At 39.2% G+C, this 10,834-nt stretch overlaps 1 protein-coding gene across 1 annotated transcript in view; it reads right to left on the reverse strand.

The window, feature by feature from the left end:
* SHISA9 (shisa family member 9) overlaps positions 1-10,751 on the reverse strand; it is a 192,076-nt gene extending 181,325 nt beyond the window's left edge. Inside the window, exons 1-2 of the mRNA XM_010578482.1 lie at positions 10,123-10,751; positions 2,770-2,897 (exon numbers count right to left, since the gene is read on the reverse strand). Of these exons, the coding sequence (XP_010576784.1) occupies positions 2,770-2,897; positions 10,123-10,751 (757 nt within the window). The remainder of the gene's footprint in view (positions 1-2,769; positions 2,898-10,122) is intronic.
* Positions 10,752-10,834: the final 83 nt, after the last annotated feature.

A 10,834-nucleotide genomic window follows, 5' to 3' on the forward strand; every position in this document is an offset into this window, starting at 1 on the left:
ACTATTTCATTTCCTCTGTATAAGTAAAGATCTAGAAGAGAATTTTTACGAAAGCTGTAATTCAGTCTGGTTTATTTGCTTGTAAAAATACCAAAAAAAGCCAGTCACTTTTCCAGGACTAGTAGTAGGTAATGCTGCACTGCCAAAGTTTCTGCAAGTAATATCCACTCTTCTAGAGTTTCAGAACTCCACTATAAAATTTCAGATTACTAACATGCTGGGCTTGGAAAATATGTCTTAATAATTTTTCTTTATAAAGATTTTTTTCTGCACCATAAATGCACATGCTCTCAACAGACTTTAATAATTTGTGACATTCTGGCTAATTCTAGTGGGTCATTTAGTCATGTGTTAGATGAGTTTATGAGGGAATATAATGGCAACAAATACAGAATAATGATCTACTTGCTATGAAGCAAATGTATGTAGTATCGGTTATAGAATGCATTGAGTAATTTCACTACTTGAAGGTCTGCATTGAACAATCTAAAATGATTGACTTAATCCATAAAGTTGCTTAAAGACTGAAACAGCTACCATCTTAGTTGCTTGCTTCTGAGGTTTCCATCTGTAGAAGGAATGCCTGAGCTGCATGTGAAGCAGTCTTGGGACTGCCCCTATTCATTACCCAATGGATTAAGATAGCTCCAAACTAGCAGTAGTGTTTCTATGTTGTAAATTGCAGTGGTGCAAAAGCTGTTTCACATATCATTCCTCCATCTGTGCCAGAGGGTCAAATCCTGAGACAGAGGTGGTACAGAGCCATCATAAGCCAAGATCCTAAGCTATTATTAAATGTATCTTTCTTTTTCTTCCTTGATGCAGTAACTATGTGGCTCTGAGTTGCATTTATATGCATGAGTTTATAGAAGCGAGGCTTAAATCTGAATTCAAAGCCAAGAAACAATGAGTTTAAAGACCTGCTGTGTTATGTCATATATTGTATTATACAAAGAGTTTTAAGCAAAATATCTCAGTGTGATGATTACAAAAATCTAGATACAATCAATGCAGTAAGAATCTCTTTACTTTCTGGTTCCTTCATTAACGGGGATTCTGAATAAACATTTCACATACAAGAGAAAATAAGGATTGTACCCTAACTGCATTACCATTTGGCATCTTCCTTCTTGAAAACATGGTCACAGGAAGGATCAGAGATCAGCAAAGAGCTAATACACAGAGCAAAGAGAGATATAGTGCATACTCCCATCCTCCTTAAACCTTCAGCAGTTCACCACCTCAGCTCCAGGGGGCTAGAGCACCTTTGATTGAGACAGAAACATAAGTTCCCCTGCAGAAGTGGTGTGTTTTTATACAATTAGGGACGTAATGCTGCAGTATGTATGTACTTCCCCCTCTGCAGTGTAGAACTGCACAGGACCGGGTAGAAGTACTTTGCTGGAGAGCAGTGCAGACAGATTAGGTGTCACACTTCACTATATGTGGTAACTTTATTAGAGGTCACAGCTTTAATTCTCTCCTGTTACTCTGTAACGATGCACATAAGAAATTGCAGTCAGCCTCTACCACAAAGCAAGCATCAGGAGTGCATGCAGCATATGAATCTGCTCTTTCTCCCATTGTTTTTATACCCTCCCCCCCAAAAGAAAGCAGTAAAATCTCACAGTAACTGCACAATGCAGTCCAAATAAAATTCATTCTTTGTCCAAATATAAGCAAATTTTTCTGCTTTCTATAGTTACAGAAAGATAAGGAAAAGACTAATGCATATACTTTGAATGTTTCAAAATCCAAATACCAGTAAAAGTGTATTTGCAGTAAAACACACATCTACATCTACATTGATCTACCACACAGCATAAAGCCACCCACTGCCTAACAATCTAAACCTTCCTGAATGATACCCTTTTATTTTATAAATATATTGAACTTGAATTTGTAAATATATTATCTATAATTTGTATGCATGTATATATATTCACGTATGTATATATATTTAAGATATGGATGAATATAAAATACATAAATATGTATCCAAATTAAAGTTGCAGTGGAACTGTTCATCACAAAAGGAAAATCAACATGAGAAAGATCTGTACTGTGGTCTAATACAAGACCGAGAAATAAGTTCCTAGGACTTCAGAACCACTTGAAATGTCACCATATTTCCTCTGAAGCTCCAAGGTGCATGTTTTCCTTGCCTTCAATAACATAAACATGTAATAGCAGATACAGAATAAAAATATTATTTCAAACTTAAAATAATAATCTTCCTCTCGCCTTTCCCTTAGAGAGAAAAAAAAAGAGAAAGTAAAAACCACATACAACTTGATGCTCTCCAGGAAAGTATTTAACTGTTTTACTAGTGGAGATGATATAACAGCCTAATCAGACCACTTTCTTATTGGATGTTACAGCCCTATGAAACATCTTGTTAAATCTTGCTGTAAGCTTAACTACTTGTATTTTGGTATAACAAATCATTGAATAAGGCATAGCTTGATGAGCTGAGCAAAAACACCAGGTAGAATGAGACAAAGATGCAAAACCAATATTAATCAACCAGGACAACTAATTAAAAATAAATATAATAACTAATGTTTCTATTCAAAATGGCTTTCTCTTAGTGTTGCACTATTTGCACTAGGAAAGCCTAAATATTTCTACTTCTGAAATAAAGAATAGTTCTAATTTGCAAGAACCCATGTACTGTTGATCCTCATTTGACATCCAGCAATATTTGTTTCATAGTGCTCATTTTAGTGCCAGCATTCCAGATATTGATAAAGTTATAATGCGACTTACGTAAATTATTTGGAGGAGGTCTCGTCTCCATATTTTCATAATGTTGCACATGTACTACAATGTTTAGATCTCTTTCCATATGATCTGTTGTACAAGGACCTTGAGGTCGCATAACATCAGCAAGAGCCCTGAAAACCAAACAAAATCAGAATGAACCTGCAAAATCTATAAGGCATTACCAATATATTCCAGGGTTTTTTTAGTTTGAGATGCAGTCTGTTATAATGTCTGCTGGAGAAACCTGCTCTATTCACAGCAAAACCAGGGAATCAGATTCATTGTCAGACTTCGCACCTAAGGCTCTTTTTAGGTTGTCTTAGACAGCGTGCTAGCAGCAATAGACAGAAACACATTAAGTTCTTTAGCTGTCTTGGCTTTGTAGGAACATAATTTAAGCTTGTTGAGACTTGTAGAGTTCTGCCATTGCATGTGCTCATTAACACTGCCATCTTGGTTAAGCTGAGCACCTCAGCACCTAGCCCCTGTCTATAGCTTCACAAACTAGTTATCTCCACACCTAGATTACCAGCAGGGCCTGTCAAAGTAAATTCTCACACATGCATTTGCAGTGTACCACACAACACAGTGGTCTTGGCCATTTTCATTCAAAAATGCCACCAAAGTTGAAAGGTCACATGATTTTAATGTAGAAATCCAGTAGACATAGCACTCTTCATGATCAGGGATTAAGCTTTTCCCATCCAGAAGGGGAGATCAAAAATGTCTTTTCTAACTTCTATGAGTGCCCTAGTCATTAAGATGGAGCAAAGCTTGCACAGGAACACTCCTTGCTGCTTTGAAGCCAGGTCAGAAACAGGATGAAAGCTTTATGCTAGCAAAGAGGGAGCAAGCAAAAGGATTCCTAACAGTTAGGCCAGGCCCAACCTGATGTTGGTTATGGACTTTTTCTGCAGAGCTGCAGGCAGTAACTATATCTGAAAGAGAGACAGATTCAACCCGCTCTGGTGTATCTTCTGAGGACTGGTTTCCCTGCCAAGCGTCCTGCTGAGTATAAGTCCATTCTTAGGCATACAGATAAGCATACACACCTGTACCAGCCCTCTGGATCCAGAGTTAGTGACTAAGTTTTAAGCTCTGAAACTCTCAGTATGGCAACATCTAACTCTGTCTGTGATTCCGGGCTGTGGATTTTTACCATTGACTTCTGTAGGAGCAGGATTAGCCCTTAGGTATACGCCATATAGCTACCTGCTGAATTACTGTGTTGTACAAAATAATTGGCCCACCTGCAGAAACTGCTGCCTTAGGCAAAGGAAAGCTATGGTATGTGTTACCAGTGTCTTCAGTGTTCAGTGAAAGTCTTTTCTATTCAGGTCAATGCATTACTGACCATTATTTGCCTCCTTTTTGTTTTACTAGTTTTAACTTTTAGACCCCTTGAGCTATTTTTTTAAGGGAATGGATGCATTTTCTGGGCACTGCGCCCAGTTTAGTTTAATTTTCTGCAAAATTATATACAGTGTCCCAGATACTGCATCAAGAAAGACTAGTTTATAAACTAATAAATACATAAAAATAAGCACATTCACTGGTGAGAGCCATGGCAAGTGCCATCTAGCTCCTCCACTGTACTTCTGTGTCATGATGATTTCTTGATCAAGAAGCACTGTACTTTTTAATATTTAAAAGTAACTTCATTTAAGTTACAGGCAGAGAGGAATCCTGAGCTGGATCTTGCTTTCAGATTGCAGGAATGTTGCTTTGGAACACAGCCGAATGATACTGATGTTTCGTTGTGTTTATGGCTAGCATTATGTTATTAAAGTATTAGTTACAGTTGTGATCAACATGTTACAGAATACTCTGTTGATACTGTAAAAAGTCAGAAGACGGTAACCAAATGACTAATGGTATCAGAGCAATGCTCCCATTTGAAGCAATGCTTATACAGCAGAAATAGCAGAGATGGCCTACATAGCAGAACAATAAAAATTCAATAGCAGAGATCTCATAAAGGTGTGTAGAAAATGATGCAAAAGGGAAGCATTATATTGCAAAACGTAGTTTAAAATAAGTGGGGACTAAAACAATTAGTATCTAGTCAATTTATGCAAATACATCTCTATACAAAGAAAATTATTGACATGAATATTAATTCTAATTCCAGAGGCAGCTGGACGCATTTCTGGGAAGGGAAGAAAAGCAAGTGAAAGTTCCTAACTTCAGTGTGGGAGTTAAAACTGTGAGATCTCGTAATACACAGATTAGTATTTCCCAACTTTGTGAGAGCGGGTTTCCAGAATGCTTTCCCCATTGCCCTTAATCTGATGGTAAATATTGTTCACTGTAGACTTTAAGTAACACCCCATATGATAGCAGATTAACTACTGCCTGTCTGTAAAAATGCCAGCTAAGTTTTCTACCATTTTAGGGTCATTTTTTTCAAAGAGGTTTTAAGAAATTAGCTGTCCAACTCCCACTATATTAAGAAAAAAGGAACCAGTCACCATCAAGTTCTATTTTTAACAACACAGCACCTATGTTTATACTGTGTTAGCCAAAGTTGTACAATCTTCTCAGGGCAGAATAGCTCATATAACAAAGAGCTTGTCCTTATCTTCCACTGATGTCAGGGAGAGTTAAAAATGTGTAGCAGCTTGTACCACTGAAGTACAAAGGAAGTGCTGTACCTGCATTTCGTTCTTTTAGGGATTTGCCCATATAATGAAATGGATAAAGGGAGGTTTGTGCCCCAGTATGTGACAAAATCCTTGAATAGACATTTGCTTTGAAAAATTCCACATAGGCCAACAGACTGTTATAATACCTTCATGCATTTGTCTCACCTGAATATTATCATATAGATTTTGTTCATTATCTGAAGAAATTGTTAGAATGGGTTCCACTGAAAAATTATATATACATAGAGGGTCTTTATCTACACCTTTGCTATACTGAATGATTTTTTTAAGGAAATGCAAAATACAAGATACCCTTCTAATCAGGTAGCAATATCATTAGGTCCTGTATTTTGATACTGATTGCAGTATTACAAAGTGGAGAAATGTTACCTGCATAGGAGTTCATGGCCCAGAACTATCCAAGTATCACAGAACTTCTGCATTTCTCCTGCCATAAGATTTTTCTCCTTGGGTATGTAATACTATTTTCAGGTGTTATAAAGCATGTGGAGCCAGGCATTTCCCTTATGGGTACAAGCTTGAAGAAGCTGAAACACAGGTTATTTCATGAAAGGTCATTTGTCATATTTTGCCTCCAAAACTGGGTCAAAACCCATAAGGGAAATAATTTCACACATAGGATTCGGGATTTTGGCAAGTCAGACTATTTTTGGCCCCAGCTACATGCCTTTTGAATGATCAACAAAAGACTTAACTCATGAGATCAGCACATTGTGAAGGAAGAAAGAAGAGCTCAAATGGTTCACAGTAGTTGGAAGGCTGCTAACACTGTCAGAAGCACTGCTTCAAAAAACCAGGAGCTATAGTGTACAAGCATGATTGTAAATATTGTCCTTTCAGTTCTTGGTTTGTTTGCACATTCTCCACAAGGATTAGGGAAGAAGACAAAGGTGTGGTTTTATTTACAGAAAAATCTCCTCCATGAAACAGATGTAAAGCTTTTCCCTTTTCTACTCATTTTCGAGAGAGGATTCTCCGCTTTAATTGATGGAGCCTGGAAGTCCCACTGATGTAGCGTTAAGCAGCAAGAACATGCTGCCCTCCTATGCCTAACAGAGCTTCTAGGTCTGCTTCAGGAGGCAGATAAATTATGTGTCCTTTTAGGCATAATACTGCCACATTCATTCCCTTTGCCATATCTGATAACATACACCATCTTATTCCCTTATCCTCTTAGAAAGCAGGAGGGTAAAGGAAGAGTTACTCTGTTTGGCTACGACTATTACTGCTTAGTTCTTGGACACTGTAGCTGAAGGGAACCTTTATCTCCTTTTAATGTCAAGTGACAAATTGAAAAACAAGGAGAATGATATAAACAAAACATTATCATATGGTGTCTAAAGCGAAATATGCCATGTAGAGTTAATACTGTACTCCCCTCTCCATTTTCATCTTCCAGATTTACAGTTCCATGCCAACAGTAAGAGTGTTTTACTGAAAAGCACTGATCTAACAAGAAAGAAAATGTCAACAGTGCCACACTTAGCCTTTTTTCTCAAAACAAAAGGAACTAACAAGCTCTCTAAAAAAGGACAAATTTTGACTCTCTTTTCCTAAAAGGACTTGCCCAATAGAGATTTTTTCCTATGGGTTGTTTTCACTAAATAAATACATTGCCTTCATTGTCAAATATTTCAGGAAAATTCAGTGAAATTAATGGAGTGTTCTTGGTTTGTTTTGGTATAGCAGTAAACAAAATGTAACGAAAGGCAAGTGTATAGAAACTACGCTCACCAAGCCTGTGAAGTTTCCTTTATTAACATTGTACCACTCTTACACACACCAGTGTCTTACTTCAACAGCAGATCCACTGACTGCAAGATGAAATAATGCAAGGAACTAATAAGTGTGGCACAGTTTTGCTTCCTATTTATAAGTCAATGTTCTAATTCCCATGTGTCAGGTCTCTGTTCATATTTTTAGTATATCAAAAATGGAAATATATAATTTACACTAGTTGTAGTCTGTTCACTTTTTTTAAAAAATCAGCCCTCATAAAAAAAGATCAGTTTACATTATGCATTGTCTTTTTTGACAAGTACCATCCCTTCCATAGGTGAATTTCTTCATAGGAATGAAGAGAATTCAAGTGTTTCATGTAGCCATTGGCTAGGGAAGGGAAACGAGACAATCTTAGCTAAGGAAATAGATGACAAATCAGCCTCTGTGTGTTTCTTGCTGCCAGCCAAAATGGAGTAACACTTAGTACTTTTGGTTTGGCCTACATAACACTCTCAGTGCATTATACTTTTGCTTATTGATAAGGTTCAGTACAGAAAAAAACAAAGTGTTCTTTTTGGTTTTGTTTTTTTGATATTGTAGTGATGAGTGTTATAGAAGAAGGTGAATATGAATATAGGCTATGTATTATTTTAATTGTTGGTACTATTAACTGTTTAAACAGATAAATTATTTCTTAAGCATTGCAGCCTTTTTTTCAGAACATTAGTACTGTAAAATGAGCTAGGATGGAATATTTTAGTTAAACACACATTTGAGGACAAAGAGGGTACTTCAATTCTTCACTCAATGAACAGATTTTTAGATTGCCAAAGGGATTAACAAACCTAATTCCTTTTCAGATTAATGGTAAACCCACCCCACAGCTGTAATAGGAGTGTGAGAACTTTTTTTTAAAAAAAAAAAAAAGCTATAGCGCTGCTTTTGCAGAACATGACTAGCTATTATGTGTACTGAGTGGGTGACTGTTTTTCCATGTGATCATGACTTTCCAAGTTTCTGTATAATCCTGACTTGAACATTTTCATGGCAAGAAAAGCACAAGATCTCAGACACTGTTAAGTAATCAGGGTAACAGACGACCTTTTCTAAGAACCACTTCAGAAACCTAATCTTTATGCATACATGACTGAAGGATTTCAGAATGATTTCCCAATCCCCTATAATTCTATTTCCATAAACTAAGACAGAATATCCTTTCAGAATACTTCACACCTGTACTTTAGATAGCAAATATTTCTACTAGTAGAAATAGGACCTATTTAAGCCATATATAAGCAGGGATGGCTACAACTTCACTCTGTCCTGGTTTTTGTAACTGTTACAAGCCCTGCCTTTTTGCCTGCAAGACATTACAGAAAAGAGGCTGAAGCAAGGGAGAGCTTTTTCCAAACAAGCTCTGTAGTTTAAGAGTAAGATTTAAAAAAAGAAATTGGAATCCATGTATTCTTTTTCTCAATTTAGTAGTAGAGGATATTCAAAATGCCTAAAGAATTGCTCAACAAAAAACATCTTTGCAGAAGTATCACTGCCACACAATGTTAAGTTGACTAAAATTTCTGCAATGTCCTTTGTTCCTCGGTAGTAAAAGCATATCCATATCAGCCAGTTTATAAATAGCAAATAATTGCTAGTGAACTGGTGATGCATTTGCAGGAGTATTTTTATGGCTTGCCCTGTTCATCTCAGGATAAGCAGTTAATCAAAAAGTCATGCAGAAACTTCAGTAAAAAATAAGGCTCCAGGTGTTGAGTTGATCTCTTGGACTATCTTTCAAAGGATGACTCTTCATCTAAGCTTTAAAGATTGTGAACTACACCATTACCAGTCAGGGCAAGAGGAAGCTTTCTGCCACACTGCACGTCCAGTAGAAAGTATCCTTTCAATTGCATTTCATTGCTAAAGTTGCCCAATATGCTGGAATCTATTTAGACTCTTTAATGGCGCTGTTTGCCTTTTTTAATGCCTTTCTCCCATCTGCTTTACTTTCATGTGCCTGGGATTAGCATAAAGAATCAGACTGACTGCAAACTTGACAAACGTGTTATGCCTTGATTTTGAACTGCTGTGACAATCTGGGTTTGGAATATGTTGTTAAAGCCATTGGGCTCTGTCCTGAGCTGCCCACCTGCCTATCCACCACTAGGCAGCCAGTATCTGGAGTAGACGGTACACAGCACGCCTAAACTCTAGGTGGGAGAGGTTCCCTTTGATATAACTCAGCCATTACACTGTGGATACAGATTATAACACACACACATATATGGATGAGACAAGACTTTCACATTCCATTTTTTTACCTCTCAACAGTAACTGAAAAAAATGTTAAGAAATTCTACAATATCTTTTCCTTTTTGAGTCTCCCTCTTCCCTTCCACCCTGGCTCATTTTCACAGCTTAGAAATTTTACAAATAGCTCACACACTTGCAAGGGTTGGGGGTGTAGGGAAGGTCCTGCCAAAACCATTTTGCAGCTGGAGAGGGAGGGTGAGATGACATTTGTTTACATCCTTCTGTTGAGAAGTAAAAACATTTTCCAAGCTTTGAAACAGTTGGAAGAGGGAACCCATCAGGCTTTCTGTAATTCAGTGTTGCTGGTTTCAGGATTTTTTGGTTTTCCTATTCATGCACAGTATATCTGGGAACACTTGCTGGATCTTGTTGGGGAGAGGGTCAAACACTGCAGATAAAAATGGACTACTGTCTGTGCAAACTCCACAGTTATTTCTAGTCTTCCTCAATATGCATGTACTTTGATAACCTGGGGCTTGGGGAACCACAGGAGCTCTGCTCGCCAAAGTTGGTCTCTCACAGTCACCTTGCAGGGGAATGCAGCCTGCCTGGCAGGAGTTGTTTGTTTAGCAGGGACGCATGGGCTCCTCTCTCCTCTTTAGGGGCAGGGGGAGAGGTAGGGGGGAAGGGGACCCTGCTGCCTGGCACTCAGCCTTACCTGGACATGTGCTCCCGCTGGGGTCTGTGTGCCTTCTCCAGCCCTAGTTTGGTGAAGATCCCCACCAGCACCATGACTGCCACAACCCCACAGATGATGTAGACAATGAGGTTGGTTTTATCCCTGGTGGGGTCATGCAGAGGGTCGTCTATGCGGGAAGGAGGCTTCCCAGTGTTCATCCACAACGGCGTCTCGTAGTTTGTGCAGGTGCTTTGATCCAGTCTTGTCTTCTTGAACTTGCAGCAAAACCTGAAGCCACAAGTGCCGCAGCAGAAGATGAACTCCCCCGAGCTGCAGTTAAAGGGGGGGTCCCACTGCCCCATCACGTCAAAGTAGCCCCTGCAGAAGTCCGGGGTGGGAGGTGGCTCAGAGGGGTCTAGCTGTTCCCCAAGGCTGGAGTGGTTTCCTCCTGAGAGCACAACGAAGCTCCCCAGCTGCTGGCCAGCTTTCTCCTGAGCCCGACACACCAGTGTGAGAAGGTCCGCCACCAAGTAGCCGAAGAGCAGCCGAGTAAAGCCCTCCATTCTGCCTCCCAGCCCCGGCTCAACGATGCTGCTGCTGCTGCTGCTGCTGCCGCCGCCGCCGCCGCTCGAGCTGCTGGATGCTGCGCTGCGCCAGGAGCTGAACATAAAGGGGCTCCGTCAGGGGCCGGGAGTCCTCTCAGCCCGCGCTCGCCTTCAGCACCACGGACAGCCCCACGCGGGCCGGGCCG

The sequence above is a fragment of the Haliaeetus leucocephalus genome, unplaced genomic scaffold (assembly GCF_000737465.1).
Source record: "Haliaeetus leucocephalus isolate CR32 unplaced genomic scaffold, Haliaeetus_leucocephalus-4.0 Scaffold636, whole genome shotgun sequence".
NCBI classification, from domain to species: Eukaryota; Metazoa; Chordata; class Aves; order Accipitriformes; family Accipitridae; genus Haliaeetus; species Haliaeetus leucocephalus.